Genomic DNA, 23,637 nt, shown 5'->3' with positions numbered 1-23,637 from the left:
CTGTGGGTTTTCTTCTCCGGTGGTGTTTTTTTAAAAAACAGTTCTTGCCTTTGTGGTTTTTTTGTGTTTGTTTTTACCCAACCACACCAAAAAAAAAAAAAAAAAAAAAAAAAAAAAAAAAAAAAAAAAAAACCTCCCCTTGATATTGGAAGCGATTAAATATTCAAAGTGGCAGGCTTCAGCCCCTCATCCTTTTTGTATGTCGTGCGGAATCTTCCAGTCCACCATGCTATCTAATCATCTCCCCGCTTTCGTGGGATCCACTGCGCTTGGATGATCTTGTAGTGGTGATTTGCTCGCTGTCATAATCTATAGCTACTATTACGGCTAGCCTATTGGGATATTTCATCACAAATCTTTAGTGGCCGAATTATACTTGTCTTGGTTGCATTAGCGCGGTTGGAGATGAGGATGTTCCCGCCCTTCTTCGCCGGCCCCCAAGCTATCACCTTTTTCTTCGTAGTATTTTCTGGACGTATACAATTTGCGCTAGATTAAGCAGCAGCTTAGAAGATATGGATTTTACATTGACTGTCGGAAAAAACTGGACGACCTATATTGACCCCTTTCGCCCTGACTAGTAGTCTTATTTGCCGAGCTGCCGCGGCTTGTCGGCAAGGTAGTCCTTGTCATGCAAGGGGGCATCCCTGATTCCTTTCCCTTTCCCCAGGAAAAAATTCGTTCTGTTCATTGCATTACAAAGCGTCATATTGCATAATGCCAATGCTTTAATTGGATCGTAGGACGAGGTGGTGTCACAGCGATGTTCTGCATTCATATAATCCACGTCATTCGAGAATATATATCTTTTGTTCAACTCACCTCGCTGCACTTTCAGTCTTCCATTGTGATGGGAACGGGGATTAATTGAAGAGGCATATATAAACACGTTAACTTCTGCCAAAAAAAAGTCTCAATATTGATTCTACTAGCTATTAATCAATTCCTCTCATCGCAAAATTATGGAAGTTGGTGCAATTGGTTGAATAGGCCATGGATGCATAGAAAATTGCAGTACTCCATGGCAGCCATGAGCGATACGTAGCCGAACTCCCTTCGGGTACCTTAACTCCCGTATCTCAACAAGTTTAACCCACGGATACCTACGAGATAAGCGAGACAATTTCCTAGGAGGCTGCATGAAGTCACTAGAGGAGACGATCTCCTCGGAGAAGCGAACAAGCATTTACCCCTTGGAACCCCTTACTTCGATCTTGATTTTCCAATGTATGCATGTGGGCTGGGGGCCCAACGGACCCACTCTCGCCGCGGAGACCGCGGAGGCCGCGGCGATGACCGCGATGGAAAGATCCATCACCATCTATTAAAGTGCCATGTGTGCTTTTTTATCGACGAATCTGTATACTCGAAATATTGGTTGCTTGAGCATATTTGTGTGGTACCGCCAACATGTCGGGTCAGAGCTCGGCGACGAAAAGGTGCGATCCAAGATTTCTCTTCATGCCCCCCAGGATCGTCGAATCGTTGCGATAAAACTAACAAATGCGATGACTGCTATAGTGAAACGATGCCTCGTAATCGTTCTTCCAAACCCAACGGAGTGTCCGATAACGCGTCTCCGAAAACCGAACATGAGCCCGAGTTTGAATTCGGAGGCGCCCTAGGTGTGAGCGCCCTCATGGTCGGATTCCCCTTGCTCATGTACTACATGTACATCGGGACGACATTCTACGATGGCAAAGCTCCGATGCCGCAGCAGGGAGAAACAATTCCAGACTTCCTGACCCATCTCTTTGACCTCGCCTACACGCACGCCTTCCCTCATCGCAAAGCATGGATCATCTACTGGACGTTCCTCATCCTCGAAGGTATCGGATACGTGTGTCTCCCTGGTGTCTACGGGAAGGGCAAGCGCCTCCCGCATCTGAACGGCCAACAACTGGACTACTACTGCTCCGCTGTGTCGTCTTGGTACGTCACGATCCTGGCCGCGTTGGGTCTGCATTTCAGCGGACTCTTTAGGCTGGACACTCTGATCGATGAGTTCGGTCCGATCATGTCCGTGGCTATTTGTTCCGGATTTATCGTCTCTTTTGTGGCGTATATCTCCGCGTTGGCGAGAGGTGCGGACCACCGCATGACGGGCTCTCATGTGTATGATTTCTTTATGGGCGCGGAGCTGAACCCGAGGCTCTTCCGGTGGCTTGATATGAAGATGTTCTTCGAGGTTCGCATCCCTTGGTATATCCTCTTCTTGCTGTCGCTGGGCACAGCTCTTAAGCAGTGGGAGGAACTGGGGTACGTGTCCGGGGAGGTTGGGTTTTTGCTTATGGCGCATTTCTTGTACGCCAATGCGTGCGCTAAGGGCGAGGAGTTGATCATCACCAGCTGGTATGTGTTTTCCTGCAAAGGGCTTTTTGACTTCTGTACTGACGGATCTCGAATAGGGATATGTTCTACGAAAAGTGGGGATTCATGTTGATCTTCTGGAACTTGGCTGGCGTGCCGATGAGTTATTGCCATTGCACCTTGTACCTGGCATCTCATCACCCCTCAACCTATCAATGGTCGCCGGTTGCGCTGGGCGCTCTGGTTGTGATGTACCTTTTCCTGTACTGGGTCTGGGACACGTGCAACAGCCAGAAGAACTATTTCCGGGCCCAGGAGCGCGGCGTTTCGGTGGACCGAAAGACGTTCCCGCAGCTGCCATGGAAATTCGTCAAGAATCCTGAAATCATCCGGACTGAGACGGGTGATTCGATCTTGTGCAGCGGATGGTGTATGTGGATTTCCCCTTTGACATGTTTATTGGTATGGACTAACTTGTTTCCTAGACGGCATGGCTCGTAAGGTGCACTACACGTGTGACTGGTTCTTCGCGATGTCGTGGGGTCTCATCACTGGTTTTAATTCCCCCTTCCCATGGTTCTATCCCGTTTTCTTTACGGTGATGATTATCCACCGCGCTACGCGTGACATTCAGCGATGTCGCGAGAGATACGGAGAGGCTTGGCTGGAGTATGAGCGTCGCGTGCCTTATCTTTTCATCCCGGTAGGTTATTCTTGTTGTATATTTTGGAAAGTGTGCTCAACTGACGATCAATATAGTATGTCATTTGAGTTAGTCGACCGGCGATTTAGGTGAAAGCTATTTTCAACAGTGTAGGATCGGTAGCAGAAATCCCTAGCCACATACACCTGTATCACCGAAAAGAATCATTCAAGGAATTCGAGTTTAGCATTTCCATCACGGATCGCCCTGTACCGATAAAATCGTTCAAGAATAGAGAAATATCTTCCTGGTTCATAGATGAGTCGAACGTGTTCTCAGGCCATGGGAAATCGGGTAACGCGATGTTCCCAGGGCCGTCGGTGGTAGCTGGGATAAAGAGGGACCCGTCTTGATGATGTTCGAGACCCGTCACAGTCTGGCGCGCGTCGACGAGAACTTGTGCGGTCTTTGCGAACGCCTCGCAGATAGCGAACAGGTGCATCGAGCCACGAGAGAGGCCTTTGATCAGGTCTAGGGATTTGACAGTGTCTTGTAGCAAAGAGAGATCGGTTGAGCTGGAGGTGGCGATGGCGTGAGTGAAGACAATGACGAATGGGGCGAAGGAAGGGTAAAGTAGGATCCTAGCAAGCAGTCAATTATCAATGACCGGAAAAATTGAAGCTAAGCGACAAACCAATTGACGTATTCCATTTGTTTGTGTGTCTGACGGTCACGGAAAAAGCCGAAACATTTCAGGTGACTGTCCAGAGCTAGTCGGGCGGCTTCGTAGCATTGGGACGATACAGCCATGGCGTCGGTGGGCCGTGACTGGGCCCGGTAGATCACTGTCATTACTGAGTAGGCGATGAAGTCGGCACAGGCTGCCATTCCGTGTAAGGAATCGGCATATAAACCGGAACTAACATCGATCTGATAGTGGTGGTGAGTACGCGATACCGCGAGGTGTAGAAAAAAGGGACGTACTGCAACAAGCCTGTCGCGAACGGCAATCAAATCGAGTGACAACTGCTGTACAGCGCGTGCTCGTTTGTCATCTGTTTCGTTCATTGCTCCCACCGAGTATAGTTGATCAAAGACGCGTCCTTGGATGGCGGCAAACTCCACGGTTACAATGGCCATCAAGTCCCACGGGCGCTGACTGGGTTTATTCGATGGCTTAAAAAGATCGGCGTCGATATCGTGGTCTTGGAAATGTGAACTGAAGCCAATGTTTAGTGAAATGTTCTTGTCGATCGTATATAAAGACCAGAAGACATGTCGTTTTGCTTCTGCAGCGGGAGACTCGTCGTCTTTCAACGTCGAACTCCTGTGGAAACCCAAGGTCTGGCACATGTTGAAGGCAAGTGATAGGTAGGTCCAACAACGTTGAATGTCAAATTCTTCTTGCGCTTTGATGATCTGCAACGATTAGTACGAGCTTTCATTATAGTTGCAAAGACTATACCCCTATCAGTAAGGCTTGCACCTTTTCCAAGGTAGGTGCCGTCATCATTTCATAACTGTTGAGGCCATCGAAGAAGTGACGCTCGCAAAATTCGACACTCGCGGCAAGGTTGTAGTGAGTTAGATCTGGATGTCCTTGGTGTAGATAATCACGAATGATATAAAAGAAGAGTCCATGAAAAAGAGTCACTGAGCCTGCAGGAACGGGCTGAAGAGGAAAGTAGAGTGATTGACACAGCATCTCGATTTGAAGTAGATCTCTCCAGGAGTGGCTGACCAAGAAAAAAGGGGGTTGAGCTGCATGTGTCAGCGAGGCTAAGACAGAAAAAACAGGTATACATACCTTTCACAGCCTTGACTACCGATACCGCAAGGTCAACTGGAAGCAGTTCCTCTTTAGATAGCGGAGATGCCGACGTCTTGTCTCGCGCTGCATCGTCTTGCGAGACGGCTGTATTTCGATCGAGGCTGTGAGTCAAGGAAGAGAGAGCAGCTGAGACGTGATCATCAAGCCTCCTCCCCTGCGCACCAGCCACGGCAGAAAATGCAGCATCTTTTGCAAGAATAGATTCATGATGAAAGGAGGACTGGCCTTCGAATGGAGGGACAGGATCGGCGGATGGTACAGGGCGAGGCACCGGGTGAGTTGGGGCAGGGGACGCGGATTGATTGACATCCCTAAGAGCCTGCTGAATCACAAGGAGCTGCTCTTGGATTGCATCAATCTTGTTCTCGCTGTCACCACGCTTTAGTAAACGATCCTAGCGGCATTTGCAGCGTGAGCTTACTACTGGCTGGGCGCAGCGCGTTGGGGCTCAGAGACACCCGTGGCAACCCCGGCGGTTTTACAGGGAATATCCAACGCACCACAGCTGGAGCAGGGAGTGGCCTTGTCGCATTTTATCTACGAGCCTGTGAGCATCTCGTTCAATCGGTGTATATCGAGTGGTCAGCATACCTTTCGAACGCGGCAGTTGTCACACTAGCATAGGTTAAATCACCGGAGTCAGGGACATGGGGGAAGAGATACGTACAGCGCGGGGGCGAAAGGAGTTCCGAGACGGAGTCCTTTCAGCCATTTATCCTAGAGTCTTGGAATGTCTGGGAAGATTGAGCGAGATGATGACGGACGGGCGACTTGGCCGAAGTAACTCAAACGCCGATGAGCGCGGCGGCCTGATTGGGAATAGTGCAATGTCCTGAGAGGCCTTACCGTATTAGGGTTAGCGGATCGCATGTTACCACCTGCCCAATCTGGCTAAGTCGTGTTTTCTTCCTCCTCTTCCTCTTCCTCTTCTTCTTTCTCTTCCCTCCTGCCCCTGAAGAGTGGAAGAGTGCAGGATTGGACGGCGTACCTGAGTATCATTTACAGTGTCAATAGCCGACCACTGCACATATGATTGGCGCATTTTCAGTGCGAAATTATCCCCGCATCAAATGTTTGATCCCCGCAATCAATCCGGCTAAATCGCTTGGTCTCGGCATCAGGTTGTCGATCGGAATGGTCTTCGTACCTCGTCACGATCGACTACAGATGTGAGGATGAACGGAGTTGGCACCTCCTGGCTGCTTGTGTGCTCCAGCCTGCCATTAGTTGGACCTGAGACCTGTTATTCAACTTCAAAATGGACAGGGTAGGAAGCGGACAATCTTAGATCGGCTGCCACCCCGCGTTTTCCAGATCTTAATGTCGAGAATAGGCTGAATGCAAATTTAGCATGGACTGCCGGTCCGTAACGTCATGCCACGGCGAGAGCGTGGGGTGTCCTGCTCAGAAACTATAAAACCTGCCATTGAATTGTGGAAATGCGGGACTAGAAAGGTAGGTTGCCAGGCTCTTCACAATGCGTCCGTTGATTTTGCGTCTCGTTTGGCTTCTGCTTCTTACGATAGTAGCCGCAGAGAATGGTCTCGATGGATGGCTGCGGTATGCTCCCGTTCGGTGCGACAAAAAATGTCAACGCAGACTGCCATCTCGCGTCGTGACGTTCACCAACAACCAATCCACCCCGGTTTTCACTGCAGCCCAGGAATTGAAGAAGGGACTGCATGATATCGTTGGAAAAGAGGTCACAATTGCGCGCTCCAAATGTGATTCTCGCTCTTCTCTTGTGGTGGCTACGCTTGAGGAATACCGGAAATCATGCAACAAAGCCTCCGATGTTCCGACATTGGAGGAGGATGGTTTCTGGTTGAGAGCGCAGGGCGATAGCGTTCAGATTATTGGCCAGAACGCACGCGGTGCATTGTACGGAGCTTTCGAATACATCTCGCTGCTTGGCCAAGGAAACTTTTCCGACGTGGATTACTCAACTAGTCCTCATGCTCCGATCCGATGGGTGAACCAGTGGGACAATATGGACGGTAGTATAGAACGGGGCTACGCTGGCCCGTCTATCTTCTTTGCGGAAGGCCGAATAGTCGAAAATATGGACCGCGTCAAACAATACGCTCGGCTTCTGGCGTCGATCCGAATCAATGCTATTGTCGTGAACAACGTGAACGCTAATGCCACACTCCTCACGCCAGCTAACATGAAAGGGCTGACGCGCATCGCCGATGTCTTCCGACCGTACGGCATTCAAATCGGAGTTTCGCTCAATTTCGCCTCGCCGGATACGCTGGGTGGTCTGGGGACATATGATCCCCTGGATCCGAAGGTCATCACCTGGTGGCAGGAGATCACTGATAGCCTGTATGGGCATGTCCCTGACCTGGCCGGATACGTAGTGAAGGCAAGCTCCGAGGGTCAGCCCGGCCCAGATACATACAATCGAACCTTAGCGGACGGGGCCAACCTCTTCGCGCGGGCCTTGCAGCCGTATGGCGGCATACTCATGTTCCGTGCCTTCGTCTATGATCACCACTTGATGGAGGATAGTTGGACCAATGATAGAGCTAATGCGCAAATCGAGTTCTTTAAAGGGCTTGACGGGAAGTTTGAAGACAATGTCGTGCTCCAGATTAAATATGGACCCATTGACTTCCAAGTGCGCGAGCCCGTGTCTCCGCTGTTCGGCAACATGTACCACACCAATATGGCTATCGAGCTGCAGGTCACGCAGGAGTATCTCGGCCAACAATGTCACCTTGTCTATCTGGCTCCGCTGTGGAAAGAAATATTGGACTTTGACTTACGCGTCGACCAGAAGCCATCTCCCGTCCGAGACATCGTGTCTGGACAGCACTTCAAGCGGCCGCTCGGAGGATGGGCGGCTGTGGTGAATGTCGGCACGAACAACACCTGGCTAGGAAGCCATCTGTCTATGTCAAATCTGTACGCCTACGGTCGTTTAGCATGGAGCCCTACAGACGATTCCGTCCAAATCCTAGAAGACTGGACGCGTTTGACCTTTGGGCAGGATCGCCGTGTTCTAGACACCATCACTGAAATGTCAATGGCTTCATGGCCTGCATATGAGAACTATAGTGGAAACCTGGGCGTCCAGACCCTCACCGACATTCTCTACACCCACTATGGACCCAATCCCGGCTCGCAAGATGGCAATGGCTGGGGACAGTGGACACGTGCTAACAGCTACTCCATTGGTATGGACCGTACTGTGAAGAATGGAACGCGAAACGCGGGCCAATATCCAAAGGAAATCGCGGAAATGTACGAGGAGATCGAAACGACACCGGACGATCTGCTCCTATGGTTCCACCATGTACCCTACACTCATCGTTTGCACTCTGGAAAAACCGTGATCCAGCATTTCTACGATGCACACTACACTGGCGCCGAGACCGCTCAGACTTTTGTTCCCAAATGGGAAGCGCTGAAGGGGCGCATCGACAAGCAACGATACGAGGAGATGCGTCATCGGCTAATCTACCAGGCAGGCCATTCGATCGTCTGGCGCGACGCAATCAATAACTTCTACTATAACCTGTCAGGCATCGAGGACAAAGAGGGCCGAGTGAGCCATCACCCATGGCGTGTGGAAGCCGAAGATATGACTCTTAATGGATACAAAAAATACACGGTGCATCCGTACGAAACCGCCTCAAATGCGACAGCCATTGTCACAGCGACCAATTCCACCACAGGAACTGCGACAACGAAACTAAAATTCTCATCTGGCACGTACGATCTGGGTATCAATTATTATGATTTGTATGGTGGACAGTCTGAATGGACCGTGTATCTGAACAAGCGCGTTATCGGCAAATGGAAAGGCGACGCCGAGGATATCCTTGGACATACGCCGTCAATCTACCTGGATGGTCACTCGGCGATACGGATCACGTTCCGGGATGTTAAGGTCAAAAAGGGGGATGTGTTGAAGATTGTCGGTCAAGCGGATGGCGTTGAGCCGGCGCCGTTGGATTATGTGGTGTTTCTGCCTGAGGGCGTGGTTGATTAATCGGACTTATTGTCAGAGGTTGTAAGCTTGTGGCAGGTTCTCGGGTGAAGACCCTAGAGCATAGAGCATCATTTGAATCAAATGAATGAATCAGTTGTTCACATTAAAACAGATTGGCCTACCGTGGGCTAGATTTAGGCTGTAATGATCAGCCACCCGAAGTTATACTAAGAAAATAAGCCCAAGGGCGCATGAAGATCAATATCAACTCGTCTTATTCAAAGCCGAGCACCGGGGGTATCAATATCCGGACAACGCAACTAATTCATGCACATATTCAGTCTCCTCGCAACTTCATCCATACTCTTCACCAGCTCTAGCACATCCTCTTCCGTCAACCGTACATTCGTGCAACAAATGCGCAATGCCAAAACATCATTCACCTTAACCGTCATAACAGCCGCCGTGTTCGTGTCCAGCAGAATCCTGGAGATATCCTCATTCAGCTTCTCCAGCGTCTTCTCCTGCCTCTTCCTCAGTTCCGGATGATATCTGAACGTGATGATCCCTAACGAAGCGGGCGTGATGACTTCCCACTCGCGCATTGTCTCCAGCTTTAGCTGAATCAACTCCACAAGATCCATTCCATGGTCGATCAATTGGCCAATTCTCTCGGTTCCTAGAACACGCAATGCGAACCACAAACTCATGGCCCGTGACGGCCGCGTTAATTCGACTCCCATATCCCAGAGCTCGGGCTCGTCTTCCTTGACGCGAGACGTATGATCCATGAATGAGGACTGGGCGTGGAAGCTGGACACGAGGTGCGATTTGTCTCGGACGAGGAGCATCCCACACCCATAGGTTTGGAAAAGAAGTTTATGCGCGTCCCACGATACGCTGTCTGCGGTGCTGAGCTGCCTAGCGAGACCCGACCGGGTGAGCGAGAGGGAGAGCGAAGCGCCGTAGGCTCCATCGACGTGAAGCCATAGACCCTCTCTTTGGGCTATCTCAGAGATGGTTGCGAGGGGATCGATCAGCCCGGTCTCCGTGTATCCGAATGTAGCCATAATAAGGAAGGCAATGAGGCCGTTTTGCTTGTCAGCTTGGATGAGCTGTTCGAGGTGATTGGTGTTTAGACGACCGAAAGTGTCCGAGTCCACAGTACGGATTTGCTGGGCATGGAATCCCAAGATTCGGGCGGCTTTGAAGTGTGAGTAGTGTGCTTGACGCGCGATGTAGATCACACCCTTGGGGTAATTCTGCCATTCTAGCTTCTGGTCCCGAGCTGCTGTCATAGCCATCATGTTTGCTATTGATCCGCCGGAGACGAAGAGTCCGCCTGCTGTGGATGGAAAATGGATTCTCGATGCAAACCATTTGACCAATTCAGTTTCAACGGCGCAAGGGCCCGCCGCCGTAAGCGAGCCGCTGCAGTGAGCATTGAACGCGGAAACAAGGACATCTCCAAGCCAAGTAAGTGGCGTGACATTTGCCGGCGTGAAGGAGAAGAAGCCCTTATGATTGGTCCGCGAACGATGGTTGAAGATAGAATATGCTTCCTGAATGACATTGGATATCGGTCGGGGAATGTCTGGGGTGCTGAGGTGTCGAACATCGGCGATATCTTGCTCGGTGGACTTTTTGATGATGGGTTCGTCAAGATCCGGCGTGGTGACAGTTTTTAGGCCTCGTAAAATACGCATCAGATCAATCCATTGACCTTCGACTTCACCTTCAATATCGCGCGCAGGACTTGCAGGCTTGGGGAGTCCATAGGCCGGGATCCCATCAAGTTGAGCAGGGCTGATTTCACCCATGATGATCGCTGCATGTCTGGTAATCGGAAATGAGACAATGCCTCTTCTTATCTGAAGACGTAAAGATGTATACTGCAGCTAAAGGGCCGTAGGAAATGCAGCGTAGCAAGGACATTAAATATAATTGCACATCTTAAAAATTTTTGAACTTGCGGCTGCGAGCAAAAGCTAAGCCCGAGAGGTCTCCACGGACAATGGAAATAGAATTTTTTAGGTCGTGAATCAAGTCTTAGCAAGATTTAATCGTCGACAAGGGCTTTCGGGAATTGTTCCTATCTCCAGGGTCGTCATTTTCACTAGTGGTACCCAATGGAGAGCGAAAACCAGACTTTGCGTGTCGAATAACCTCTTGCCTGACCAGGCAAACAACGACTTGGGAATAACAATTGCCGGCGGAATCACGTCATAAGGCCGAACTGGAAGAAGCCTCCGAGGCAAGATCTTGGTTGCTGGGAGAGATCAAATCCCGCTCGTTTTGATTCCGATTCCGATTCACCAATGGTCTGTGACTCGGGGTTGGAGTTGAGGGTGACCACTGACGACACGGAGACGAGAGAAGGCCGAGGCGACCGGTCATACGTATTTCGACACCTTGACACCTTGACACCTGAGGCAGAACAACAATGTATGCATAACCTTTACAGATGACATCAGCTGAATTCACTAACTAACTATGCCACAAGGGCTGAGATAATACGCTCCCTCAGTATACTAGAAGAGGAAAGCAAATAAGCTGGACACTAGCAAGGGTCCGCCGCTACTTCGGCGCGATGAATTCAACGCTTACCAATGTGGAACATAGTGACCATTGATCCGTCCACCTGTGACTCATTGCTTAAAGACAGTGCCGCTCTCTGTCGCTGTCTCACAAAAGCTGCATTTTCCACAAGACAATCCAGAGAAAGGAAAAAAAAAAAAAATCAAGATCTAGAAGACTTTGCACAATGTCCTCCGAAGAAGGCCTTTCCGTTATCAAGGCCACCCCGGATCATGTTCCAACCATCCGATCCATGGTCACTGCCGCGTACTCGAAATACATCCCTCGAATGGGCAAGCTCCCTGCTCCTATGGCCGCAGATTATTACGAGCTCTTGAAAACACGAGAGATATACGTCCTGGAGCGCCTCGAAGATCATGCAATAATTGGTTCAGTCGTTCTTCACAGGGACAGCAACACCAACTCAATCAACATTAACAATCTGGTCGTTGACCCCGAGATACAGAGCAAGGGTTATGGGAGGCTACTGATGAACTTCGCTGAGGATTTGGCAAGAGAAAGAGGCTATGAGGCGGTTACATTGTTCACCAATATCAAGATGTATGAGAATCTGGCGCTTTATCCGAAGCTCGGGTTCGTTGAGACAGATCGGCGGGAGGAGGATGGGTATGAGAGAGCGTTCTTTCGAAAAGAGCTGAATTGAGATTCATGAGTTGCTATGTGAGAAACTTATGAGCGATGTAAATAGCCAAAGAGAAGCATGAGCAGACAAGGCGTGATAATCAGTCCGATTTATCCTTCGCGAACCGTCCCGTAAACTGTCGGATCTTCTTGCCCCAAATATAGACCGGAATACCCAGGACCCCCAAGAATCCCGTCAACGCGGCGAACGTACCGAATGTACCGTCATATCCATGCAGTGCAACAAATGGTGCCGTTCCATAACTCGTACCAAAAGAAATGATACCTCGGAAGGCGCAAATAATGACCAGCAGAGGCCCTGCTCGGGCAGGGTAACTGTCCAGCAAGTAGGTAATCGCCACGATGTTTGCTCCGACGAAGCAGAAATAATACGCAGCGATTGTCCAGACATAGATGAACCAGTGGTACTGGTATGGATTTGCGGCTGCCACGCCGTAGATGGCGGATGTAAAAACACCCACTATAATGGGGATAATCAGAGGAATGATTCGAATTTCCGGCTCATGCATCCCGCCGTTGCGTCTAGCAAAATATTTGATTAAATAGTCGGACCCGTGGCCTAGAAGAGGCAGCGCCGCGATCGCGACCACGATCTGTCCACAGTTGACGTAGCTGGCGCTGCTATCAGGCCAGTTATACGGCGGACTTGACACGATGGTGCTGTAGGTAGTTGAGATGGCAATATTCGTGCCAATTGTGATACCATTCAGGAGAAGAGCCCAAAGGACGTTTGGGAAAAGAAGCAACTCGAAGGTTTGCTATTTATCGTTAGCGAAGAGCTTCGGCGCTGGGTAGGTCAAAACATACTCTCAGCACCTCCCACACTTTAATCCATTCAGGCTTGCCAACCCACAGACGCAGGTCGGATTTAAATGTCCGCGGTGCATACCGGGTCGTGTCAAGGGGTGGTCGCTCTGTGCAGTTGCCATCGGAGTCTGCCTTATGCACACTTCCCACAGAGTTCTTTCGGGCGTCGTCACTAGGGGACGTGTCCCCGTGATACGATTCAAGCGACCGGTCATATTTGGTCTCAGGAAGAAATAAGAAAGCAACAACCAGCAGTAGGCCGGCCAAAGCTGCTCCAAGTCCATACCACCATTCTGGAGTTATGGCCTCGGCAATAGGCCCGGCGAAAAGCACCCACACACTGGTCAGACTAACTTGGATAGCTTGCTGGCCCATGAGAGCTTTACTGCGTTCATGGAGAAAGAATATCTCCTAGATATGCTCAGAAAAAAAAGTGAGTGAGTGCTCCGCTCAACTATGTCGGGTCGGTTTACCTGGGTAATCATAGGAACCAAGGCCTCGCTCTGTCCTGCAGCTAACCCAACAACCATCCGAGAGGCAAGATGCCATTCGAAACTCTTCGCTGTTGCGCAGAGAATAGCACCAATAACAAGAACCACTGTGGAGCCGAGAAGAACAATGCGACGCCCAATTCCGATGGCAAGAGGCATTCCGATGAGGTTGCCGATTCCCCTACATTTTGGTCAGCACGCCATGCTTTCTCTGCGTGTTGAGAAGACTGTACATGAACAGCGTCGGATATGTCATCAAATGTGTTATCTCGTCATATCCCTTCCCGATCGCTTCATATCCAGGGATATAAAAGCCAAGTAGGCCACCAAAACCAGAGACAAGAGCGAGACCGAGAGTGGAGACTAAGCTGTCAGTGTTGACGTCTGCAAAACTTGGGAGGCCTCAAGCTTACAAACTGATATCACAATTAGAATAATCGTCTTCTGCCAGTTTGGCATATTCAAAGGATCTAAGAACAAATCAGTCTAGCTAGTGAAGGGCCCTTTTCACAGATACTTACCTCGGGGATCTGCCGTTGGGGTGGGAATGTAGACAATTGCTCCTTCTGTCAATTTTACCGTGCCCATTATTTTTCGATTCTGCTTGAATTCCCCAAGCGCTTCAATCTCCTCCACATGGCCCGCGGAGGCCTTATCGTCGTCCGGCATGATGAAAAAAAAATTAAACACTGATAGCCCAATCGATCGCAAACTGCGATGAAAAGATGGTAGGCGTTCTGATGAATCGTCCGGAACGCTGCACACCCAGCAGGTTAAATACACAAAAGATGGCATTGTAGTCTAGCCGATGGTGTTGGCAGTCGATGATAAGAAGATGCCTAGAACCCTATATTACCCCGGACTGGGCCTTCAGCATCCACACTAAGCAATTCGGTCACTAACGCGAAGCCAAAATCCCCCGCTCCGAAAGGCGCTTGTGACTCGGGGGCTACCGAGCGCCACCTCCACAACTTCCTTTCATGCTGTAGATAGCAGGACCTTAGCCATGTCGGAATGTGGACGAAAGCCATGTCCAGCTGCTGATCACTTGTTTCTCGGTATCCGGTTGCTCCATAATCTGTGTCTCCGAGAAACAAGTGATGAGCAACTGTCTCCATTCTTCACACCTCCTTTGCAGCCCATGATCCATGATCCAGGGTTGTCTAAGTGGTGTATGCTCTGGGCAGAAGATGATTGTTTGGATCCATACAAAGACCAATGAAGATATTCAAAAACAATGTTCCATTCTAACTATCATCGACTAATAACAATAAATACACGGAGTTACATCAAATATCAATTCTAGTATTCCTTAACACCAGCCAAGCGAAGCACGGTATCAGTCCTCTCCGGCTTCTCAAATGGCTCGGTCCGGTACTTAGGGCACACCTCTCCGTCCCGCATAGGCTTTTCACTGGCAGGACGAATATTGCTAGATTGCGTTAATCACTGCCTTAAATCGGAAAGGAAAGATAAATACATACCAGTGCGGCCAGTGGGTAGTGCCCATGAAATTCTCAAAGCAATACTTCTTCAATTCCAAGGCCTTGGGCGTGGCGAACCGTTTTGGCGTCATGCAGATGTACTGAACGTGACGAATTTGATCGCCCTCGGGCAGACAAGCATAATGCATGGTGCGCGAATCCCAGAGCACAAAGTCGCCGGGCTCCATGTTGATCTTGACCAGCTCGCAGCCCCTCTCTTGGAACCATTTCAGGTCTTTGTCGTGGAACAGGAAAAGATCCATGTACTTGATCTCCGGGGGTGGCGCATCCTCGTGGTCGTATTGCTCGCGCTTCTGAGCGAAGAATTCGTCGAACAGTTTGGCCGATCCTTTCATGAGCATGAGACCGCCGTCTTTCGGACCGTTCGGCGCGAAGTTCAGCAGCCCTTGCACGGCTTGCATTCTGCAGGTTGTTAGTGGTATGTGGGGGTAGCCGCTGCCGCTTGATGGATCAATGCGTACCCCTTTCGGTCTGGGTTCTGGTCGCAGTGCGGCCAAGGACTCCAGTTTAGATCCTTACGGCGGGGCATGGAGATATTCAGCCCGTCAAATGAGCAAAGAAGCTCCTTAGTCTCCCATAACTTCTCAAAGATGTCCACCACGGCAGGCTCGGAGCGAGCCTCCCATGCCATCTTCTCATGGGTGGAGCCGTAGGCGAAGTACATGCTAGGGCTTGTTAGTTCTATGCCGAAACAGAGAAAGAAAAGTTCACTTACCCTCCTTTGAAGCTGACGGGCAGATGCTCCGCCGTCCAGGTGCTTTCATCATTTTCGTCGAATCCCAGCTCAAAGTTCTTCAGCCACTGGATCTGCTTGTCGCAGTAGTACTTGGCACGCTCGGGGCTGATCACATTCTTAATGACGACGCAACCGTTCTTGTGAAACTCATCGCGCCAGTCGCCGTATGTACGGCTGCTGAAGTCGACAAGGTCCTTGATGGTGTAGGATTCGTTGGTGGCCGCAGCCAATTCTTGGACAGTCGTGGTTGACATGGTGGAAATAGGCAATTTGATAGTGGAGTCGGTTTTTTTCTCTTTCTGATCTCTGTTCTGTCCCTTGGGTGAGGTCTGATACTGTCCGTCTGTCGGGGAACCCAAAGTTCACTTAAGTAAACACCCCGCAAGATTGAGAAACTACTCCGGTCTGATCGGAGACATTTCGGGGGCATCAAGGCTGGCCGAGGGGGCTCGGAGGCCCCCGAAATGATGGGGGAGTCTGGGGGAGGTCAACGCTAAGTCCAGTAGCCCCCGACCGTTCGGGCGCTAGTCGCCCGAGGAGGAGGTGGAGGTCGGTCGACATCCGATCGCAGGCGAAGACGTTTTGATCTCCACGTCTTGGCTCCGGAAGAAGGAATCATCTGTAGCTATGTTGTTGTCATTTAAGTCAATTGAAATAATCGAGTAGGTGTGAAGGAAGAATTAAGCATAACTCCTACTGGTAGCAGACTCATTCCACTCACTCCCATTCATTCTCATTGTTCGTCATGCCTCCTCCCGTCCAATCCGCCTACAAGCGCATCAAAGCCCCCAAGCTTGGCGAGAATGGCTTCTCCGGTTTCCAGCCGGGGAAGACCGAAGTACTCCCCAGTGGCTGGAATGGATTCAATGCCAAACCCTTGAAGAGTTCAATTCGCGTTGACCATGATGTCGAGATTGTCGTGCGTGACGGCTGTCGACTCTACGTAGACATCTACCGACCGGCCGACCAGACGGGCAAAATCCCGGCCGTGTTGAGCTGGTCCTTTTACGGCAAAAAGTACAGCGCACTGGACATGCTTCCTATGACCACATGGAACTGCTGCGTTCCGCGGTCCGATCTCAGCGGTCTCGAAAAGTTCGAGGGCTTGGATCCTCAGACCTGGTGTCCTCAAGGGTACGCCATCGTGAGCGTCGATACTCGTGGCTCTGGAAATAGCGACGGGCTCATCAACGTCATGGGCTCCCAGGACGCCGAGGATGGATACGACGTCGTGGAAGCGATCGCTGCTATGGACTGGTGCAATGGATCCATCGGTATGGCCGGTAATTCGGCACTGGCAATTTCTCAATGGTTCATTGCCTCGCAGCAGCCCCCGTCGCTAAAGGCAATCGCACCATGGGAAGGATCTGGTGATATCTATCGCGAGCAGTTCTGTCGTGGCGGCTGGTTTTCGATGAGCAATTTCGACCTGATTACGAACGAGATCGTCCGTGGACCCGACGGTTCCGGGATAGAGGATTTTGAGGAAATGTACCGTCGCTCGCCGGTCTCGAGCGCCTTCTGGGAAGACAAGAGGGCCGACATTTCAAAAGTACAGTGCCCGGTGTATATTCGTGGATCGGATGTCAGCTCGATCCACACGATGGGATCCGTTCGCGCGTGGTTGGAGCTGCCGCATGATCAGAAATGGATTCGCTGGGGCAGTAAACAGGAGTGGTACGAGCTCTATTCTTGCCCTGAGTCCGAGGAAGAGCTTTTCCTATTTTTCGACCGCTATCTGAAGGGCGTTCAAAATGAGTGGGAAAAGACACCGAAGGTGCGATGGTCAGCGCTGCAGTTTGGCGATCGGGAGGCTATTGACGATATTATTCTCGGCGACTTCCCTGTCCCTAACACCGAGTACCGCGAACTCTTCCTTTCGAAAGATCAACTCGCTTCCAAACCGGCTACTGATCTACACACGGTGTCCTATAATTCCGAGGACACTTCCAGCTTCGCCGAATTCTCCTACACTTTCGACAAACCATCCCGACTCATTGGTCTACCTAAAGCAGTCTTATACATGTCCTGTGAGGATCGAGATGACTTCGTCGTCTTCGTCATTCTGCGGAAGAAGGACAAAGACGGCAAGCCTCTCATGCACTTGAACTTCCCCATCCATGCGACTCCAGTCAACGCCATCGATGAGATCCCAAAGACCGACCAGGCGAGCCTGAATCTCCACCTGGGATCGATGGGCATTCTGAGGGCGTCCCATCGTGCATTCGATGAATCGAAGAGCATTCATCCGCAATTCCCATTCCACCCCCACTCTAAGCAGGAGAAGGTGGAGCCAGGCACAATTGTGAAATTGGAGATTGGTATCTGGGCAATGGGCGTTGATTTCGATGCTGGTGAATCGATAAGCCTGCGGGTAAGTTTCCATCCATGAAGTGGCGCTCAGCATTGATTTTGTATTAATTTTCACAGGTCTCTGGACAATTCCCTAGTATCGCAGAATATAAGACCTGGTCGAAGCCGCGGCCGGAACACGAGTTGAATAAGGGGAAGCATGTGGTTCACTGTGGCGGAGACTATCCCAGCTCTCTCATCTTGCCATTTACTTGAGACTTGTTTATTCAAAAAGAATAGCCAAACTAGTGAGACAATGCCACTGCAATTCTCGAAGACAAGTTCTAGTTAGATCTTTGATTGACTCATATTTCACAACCGTAAAGATATATCTGTTTCGACCTTTTATGGTAGTTTAGCAGTTGCCACCCGGAAGACGAGTTCATCGGGGTTCTATCATGTCCAATCGTGCGGAAGAAGCATACGGTACACTGGAATTGCTGCGGCCTATGTTCTATGTACAATTTTATCGCGCCCAGCAGAATGCACCTTTAGTACCTGAGTCGCCGCGATACACCTTCAATTGCTGGCCGAGTGTCGAGTGATCGAAGCCTCCAATACACAATAGTTTGCCAATGACCTTTTCACGAAAGTGTCCGTGCTAGCTCTGGATAGCCTATCACTTATTAATATTGTTCGGTATACGTCTAACCCAAAGTCAGGTGTTCTCACGTTCGTGGATATCTAGTCTGTTTTTTCTGCAGTCGCGGGATCGCGTGAAGGGCATGTAAAATGGCAGGCAGATTCCGGCAGTTAGAGCCGCTCGGATGACCAGTTTCGTCAACATTTGTAGAGTGTTAATTTCAAAAAAGAAATGGTGCTTTGATTGTTGGGCCTGCTTCTAGCATTCTCAGATGTTTTTCAGATAAAGGGAAACACCTGCAATTGAAGCTTGACCGCTAACCGCGATGAGGATATATATCAAGTAACAAGTTGTTGGTTCATCATCACCTTCCCAACAATCAACCCCAGGAACAATCAACGTGATCGTATATATAATCACGGCAAATGGTTTTGACGCAATTCCCGTCACCAGGGATGCGTGAATTGATCCCGACACCCTCTCGCAGAAGGGCACTAGTAACGCTGTGCACCGATTGGACCCGAAAGCGGGGGGCTGATCCTCCGAGCCAGAACCGAGGTCACCAGGGCCACCCTGAGTATGCAATCATTGCAATGCTGTCCCAGGAGCTGACAGGATCTGGCGGAGTAGAGAGCTCCAGGCAATAGTCTCTACCTACTCAGTAGCGGGTGGCCGGGGTCAGGAGGCTGATCCCCCGCGGTTCTGACCCCGCATTTCTCCACGACTCCTTTATCCGGGATTAACAATCTAGCGCCTCCTATTGCTCCCATTGTATCTCCCTACTAACGCATGTGGACACCCCCGGCCGTCACTGGCACTAGGAATGCGCGAGAATGTCGGGACAGCGTTGAGATAAGCCAAAAGGTCAAGATGCGCATGGCCCTGTACAGTCGCCGTCAAGGACGGTGAATCGGACACCGTGCCTCGGGATGGATCGACCCCCGGCCGCTAAACGGCCTCGTCTGTCGATGGCCTGTAATGTCTGTCGACAGCGAAAAGTGAAATGTGACGCGGAGTATCCGAAATGTCGGAACTGTCGACAACGAAATCAGGTTTGCGTCACGACTGATCCGCAGCGACCGGGTGTAACAGGCGTGCGGGAATGGCTGGAGTTACCGGAGAAGGGAGGAGGCTTTTTTGCCCGGAGGGAAGACGAGAGGGAGACAGGCAGGGAGTCAGGGAGGGAGGAGGATCTGATCCCTGAGGGGCAGCAGCAACAGCCATCACCGAACGATGGCATGACTGCCACCGAGAAGACGGACGGCGTCTCGCCCGTGCATCAACCGTTCATCACGTCCGTCAACGTGGAACATGAGACGAATCGCATGAAGATCATGGGAGGCAGTAGCTCGCAATGTCTCGCCAAGTCTCTGGATGTATTCTTCAAAGCAGCAAGACTGAAACCGATCTCGGGTTCTTTTCGGCATGGCATGCGACACGCAGAAGAACTGGAACTGTCGTTGAAACTATCGCTGCCGACACTACCGAGCCGAGAGATGCGTGAACGATATCTGACTATTTACGAGTCTCGGATCCACCCGCTCTATCCAATCTTCAACCCTAAGACCATCCGAGCAGGCATCGAACAGCTCTCTGCACTGTCAGACTACACGGAGCTCCCTCGGGATAATATCCCGGTCTTAGCAGCTGCCTACCTTCTGACGAGTTTCGGTGCCGACGAAACAGCCCAATGCATCACGGAACAAGGCGACAAATACTGCCACGCTGCGACCGGGTTGCTTTCGCATATCATAGTCACACCATATTTTCCTGCTGTTCAAACGTTACTACTTTTCACTATCGTTTATCGTGGGCGCAACCAAGAAGGTCTTGCATGGCAGACCCTCGGGTTTGCAATCCGCATCGCATATACTTTGGGGATCTATCGTCATTCATCAAGCCTTCCATCCGACGATAAAAGCTTGAATAGGCAAGTTTGGGCAGTTTGCTGTTGCCTCGACAAAATGATGGAGATCGAGTCGGGACGTCCACCTGCTGTTATCCGGGAACATATCACCCCCGTTGGATCCCTTTCCTCCGAGTCCTCGTTGCTTTACTGGCATCTTGGGCTCGCCGAGTTCCAAAGTAACATTAGCCAACACATCTACAACTATCGCGCCGGATCTCGAAGTGTCCGCCAGATTCTGCTGGACACGGCCCGACTCGACCATTCTCTTCTTTCTTGGGCCAACCAAATTCCTCCCGAACTCCGACCAGGTAACGACCTGTTCTGCCAGGATTCAGATTTCCACATGGTCGCGCTCCTGTCCATTCAGTACCAGGAGACACTGATTGCTTTGCACCGTGCGGCATTGATCGCGCCATCAGCAAGCTTCAATGGGGAGATTGCTCAACACTGCGCGGACGAGCCTTCACAATTTCGGTTGCGGAATGGGGAATCAATTTGTGTCAATAGCGCCCGAGCTATTGCAAAGGTGAGCATTGAGCTCTCGGAGAGAGACGCCGATTCGAGGCTTATCCCAGCGGGTCCGTCGCTACTCGCCTGCATCGTTCTGGCTATCTACCTGATGAAACATCCGGAATCAAAGCTTCAGGCTATGGACTTACAGGTTTGTGATCAATCACCCCAGAACAACAAGACGGTCGCTAAAGGACATAGCTGCTGAAGGCCTGTTTGGAGTATACTAGTACGCGACTTGCTAGTTCTAATGGCAATGTTCATTTTTTAGAAGGTCGGTTGTGCCTGCGCTTCATCTTTGACACTCGATTATTAACTTCAACAACAGGCCTAGCAGTAATATACGACCAGACTGCAGCTCACCTTGAAGCCCATGGACGCTCAGAGGAGCGAGGCTCTCTTATCTCGCCATGGAGATTCGCAAGAGCACAGTTGTCTAGCCAAGCGCACGAACGCAGTCGACCCCCATCCGTCAGCACGACTCACAAGGACAACAACACCAACGGACACACTCAGAATCCTCTTCTCACACCATCGACCTACGAGGACAATCCATCAATGCCCTGGAGAAGAGAGATTGATTCTCATCCCGGTATCTCCCATCCATCATTGAACCCAGAGTTTAATCCACGACACCATGAGCCCTCTCGGAATACCTCCTATATGCCTCTTGCGGACAGCGGAGCTGGGAGACGGTACCCACAAGAAAATCAAGAACAGGACACTGCACAAGAGAATGGTTCATTTATGGACCAATTTGCGGCCTTGGGCGATTGTCCAAATCCTGTCGATGGAGGCGTCTTCCCGTTCGAGGGTTACAATGTGGAGGATTTGTGGAATTGGATGTTGTATTTTGATAGTCCGAAGGGCTTAGATGCAGCCTAAGGGACTGAGGCGACCGTGTGGACATAGATGATATAGTGTACTAATTGCCTTATTTTGTAGTTTTGCTGAGATGCGAGAAATGCGATGATGACCGTGATCATAGTTTGCTTTTTAAGATGTGTTCTTACAAAGGTTTCCACCCTTAGAAGTGGTCCTGCTCTTGTGTATGTATTACTGCGACAAAATAATTAAAGGCGCGTGAGCTGAATGCTATGTCAACTTGCGGGATACAATAAATACTTAGGAATCAAAATATAAGCAACCAATATACATCATTTACTAACATTTGACCATCAGAAGGTCACCGACTCAAGCCAAAAACAAGTGACCATTAGAAAAAAAAAAAATTCCAAATCATGTAAAATTGTTTAAGCGGTGACTTTCTCCCTACACTCAACCACTAAGCTTCCTGCTTGATATACGGAATGCCAGTCAATTTGAACGTCCTCTCATTCAGGACTGGATCCTGAACAGGCCCATTTCGGCTCTTGGAACACGGCTTTCCATCTCTCATCGCGACATTCGTGGGCGAAACATGCGCTGCATTTGGCCAATGAGTTGTTCCCAGACGCTCTATACTCCAGTTAGCACTTACTCGGCCGACCATTTGAAGATAAAATGGGGGAGATGGGCGGGACAAACTATCAAAAGCCCCCTTCTTTTTCAACAGATCCTCCTGGCTCGCCTCTCGAACAGGCGTATAGCACGTGTAAACAGCCAGCCGGTCCTGCTTTCCACTCGGAGGCACGTTGTAATGCGGAGTGCGGCTGTCCCAAACGATCAGGTCTCCGGGCTCCACGCAGACCTTCTCCCATTCCAGACCATGGTCTTTGAGCCATTTCATGCCGTTCTCTGTATATCCAAACCATTCGGAGGTCCAGGCCGGGATCTTTGGCTCGTCGGCCATTTCGCGGTGGAATTGCTCGGAGAGCCTGTGTCCGCCTTTGCACACGATGAGTCCGCCGTCGTTGGGCCCACATGGATTGAGGTTGACGAGGCCTTGAAGGCCTGTATAATTACAGGTCAGTATGGTAGTTAGCGAGAGCCGGGTAGAAAGGAAAACATACAGCGGAATCCGGGCTTGGCTGGGTCCTGGTCCTGATGGGGCCAAGGTTTACTGTGTTCTTATATTAGATATATTTGGCACAGGTCATTGAGAGCCAGATGATTTACTTCTCTTGGAGGTCCTCTCGACTATAGAATCGTCATGTTAGCTTTCGCGTTACCCATCGAGACGAGTGGCAAAGAGCGAGTGCAACATAGATGACTCACTTGGCAAATCCGACATTGACAACATCAAAGGACACAATCAAGTCTTCGTCATCGTACACCTTCGCGAAAGTGTCCACGACTCCTGGCTCGCCGCGAATATCCCAGACCCATTGCTCATGCGTGACGCCATAGCTCAGAATCATGCCCTTCTCGTTGAGAACGGGAAGCTTGGCGCGTCGGACAGTGGATGGGTCGTTGCGATCGTAGCCAAGTTCACTATATGCTTGATTAGCTTTCAATTCAGAAAGATTGGAGGTAGCACAGAAGAGGCGATCTTTACAATCCCTCAAGGTATCCGAAAAACGCATCGGAGTACTTGTTGGCTCGGTCGCGCGGCACAGCGCCTTTGATCACGGCGTATCCGTCTCGGTTGAGGTCGTCGCGAAAGTCGCCGTAATTGGTGGGCTCACCATCCAGGGCCATGCGACCCTTAGGTGTGGTCACCGTGATGGGCTGGGTGTTGATCGTGGTAGTGGTGGACATTGTGAACTTGTTACTATGATGAGTTTGAGTTCTCGGAGGAATGACTTGTGTTGTTGGACCTGGATCAGACTTGATCGATACAGCCTTTTTTATTTTGAGGTTTGTATGAGATCAGAGCATGTTATTTTTGAAGGAATCTC

At 50.4% G+C, this 23,637-nt stretch overlaps 10 protein-coding genes across 10 annotated transcripts; 5 read left to right on the top strand and 5 right to left on the bottom strand.

Moving 5' to 3' along the window:
- Positions 1–1,410: 1,410 nt before the first annotated feature.
- On the top strand, positions 1,411–3,081 carry erg4A (c-24(28) sterol reductase; the record flags this gene model as incomplete). The annotated part of the gene is made up of 5 exons (XM_053094411.1): positions 1,411–1,439; positions 1,522–2,352; positions 2,409–2,740; positions 2,796–3,013; positions 3,070–3,081. 5 exons carry the CDS (start codon positions 1,411–1,413, stop codon positions 3,079–3,081), a joined length of 1,422 nt encoding a protein of 473 aa, XP_052950843.1.
- Positions 3,082–3,164: 83 nt separating this feature from the next.
- On the bottom strand, positions 3,165–5,496 carry KD926_002843 (transcription factor domain-containing protein; the record flags this gene model as incomplete). The annotated part of the gene is made up of 8 exons (XM_053094410.1): positions 3,165–3,594; positions 3,648–3,883; positions 3,938–4,372; positions 4,419–4,714; positions 4,761–5,152; positions 5,206–5,321; positions 5,376–5,399; positions 5,452–5,496. The coding sequence occupies 8 exons, from the start codon at positions 5,494–5,496 to the stop codon at positions 3,165–3,167; spliced, it is 1,974 nt and encodes a 657-aa protein (XP_052950842.1).
- Positions 5,497–6,261: 765 nt separating this feature from the next.
- On the top strand, positions 6,262–8,784 carry aguA (alpha-glucuronidase; the record flags this gene model as incomplete). Its single annotated transcript, XM_053094409.1, has 1 exon — positions 6,262–8,784. The coding sequence occupies one exon, from the start codon at positions 6,262–6,264 to the stop codon at positions 8,782–8,784; it is 2,523 nt and encodes an 840-aa protein (XP_052950841.1).
- A 260-nt stretch (positions 8,785–9,044) lies between these two features.
- On the bottom strand, positions 9,045–10,544 carry KD926_002841 (pyridoxal phosphate-dependent decarboxylase family protein; the record flags this gene model as incomplete). Its single annotated transcript, XM_053094408.1, has 1 exon — positions 9,045–10,544. One exon carries the CDS (start codon positions 10,542–10,544, stop codon positions 9,045–9,047), a length of 1,500 nt encoding a protein of 499 aa, XP_052950840.1.
- A 944-nt stretch (positions 10,545–11,488) lies between these two features.
- On the top strand, positions 11,489–11,965 carry KD926_002840 (GNAT family N-acetyltransferase; the record flags this gene model as incomplete). Its single annotated transcript, XM_053094407.1, has 1 exon — positions 11,489–11,965. One exon carries the CDS (start codon positions 11,489–11,491, stop codon positions 11,963–11,965), a length of 477 nt encoding a protein of 158 aa, XP_052950839.1.
- Positions 11,966–12,044: 79 nt separating this feature from the next.
- KD926_002839 (putative MFS transporter) lies at positions 12,045–13,931 on the bottom strand (the record flags this gene model as incomplete). Its single annotated transcript, XM_053094406.1, has 6 exons — positions 12,045–12,722; positions 12,772–13,182; positions 13,245–13,443; positions 13,496–13,625; positions 13,676–13,732; positions 13,784–13,931. The coding sequence occupies 6 exons, from the start codon at positions 13,929–13,931 to the stop codon at positions 12,045–12,047; spliced, it is 1,623 nt and encodes a 540-aa protein (XP_052950838.1).
- A 633-nt stretch (positions 13,932–14,564) lies between these two features.
- On the bottom strand, positions 14,565–15,757 carry KD926_002838 (Clavaminate synthase-like protein; the record flags this gene model as incomplete). The annotated part of the gene is made up of 4 exons (XM_053094405.1): positions 14,565–14,694; positions 14,747–15,169; positions 15,229–15,432; positions 15,483–15,757. The coding sequence occupies 4 exons, from the start codon at positions 15,755–15,757 to the stop codon at positions 14,565–14,567; spliced, it is 1,032 nt and encodes a 343-aa protein (XP_052950837.1).
- A 491-nt stretch (positions 15,758–16,248) lies between these two features.
- Positions 16,249–18,071, top strand: KD926_002837 (CocE/NonD family hydrolase; the record flags this gene model as incomplete). The annotated part of the gene is made up of 2 exons (XM_053094404.1): positions 16,249–17,877; positions 17,934–18,071. 2 exons carry the CDS (start codon positions 16,249–16,251, stop codon positions 18,069–18,071), a joined length of 1,767 nt encoding a protein of 588 aa, XP_052950836.1.
- A 1,296-nt stretch (positions 18,072–19,367) lies between these two features.
- On the top strand, positions 19,368–21,742 carry KD926_002836 (uncharacterized protein; the record flags this gene model as incomplete). The annotated part of the gene is made up of 3 exons (XM_053094402.1): positions 19,368–21,008; positions 21,059–21,131; positions 21,186–21,742. 3 exons carry the CDS (start codon positions 19,368–19,370, stop codon positions 21,740–21,742), a joined length of 2,271 nt encoding a protein of 756 aa, XP_052950835.1.
- A 400-nt stretch (positions 21,743–22,142) lies between these two features.
- On the bottom strand, positions 22,143–23,497 carry KD926_002835 (uncharacterized protein; the record flags this gene model as incomplete). The annotated part of the gene is made up of 5 exons (XM_053094401.1): positions 22,143–22,750; positions 22,810–22,859; positions 22,916–22,936; positions 23,015–23,230; positions 23,295–23,497. 5 exons carry the CDS (start codon positions 23,495–23,497, stop codon positions 22,143–22,145), a joined length of 1,098 nt encoding a protein of 365 aa, XP_052950834.1.
- Positions 23,498–23,637: the final 140 nt, after the last annotated feature.

The sequence above is a fragment of the Aspergillus affinis genome, assembly GCF_023601865.1.
Source record: "Aspergillus affinis strain CMG 70 chromosome Unknown NODE_161_length_67583_cov_88_479572, whole genome shotgun sequence".
NCBI classification, from domain to species: Eukaryota; Fungi; Ascomycota; class Eurotiomycetes; order Eurotiales; family Aspergillaceae; genus Aspergillus; species Aspergillus affinis.
This window is presented reverse-complemented; position numbering and strand designations above follow the sequence as displayed.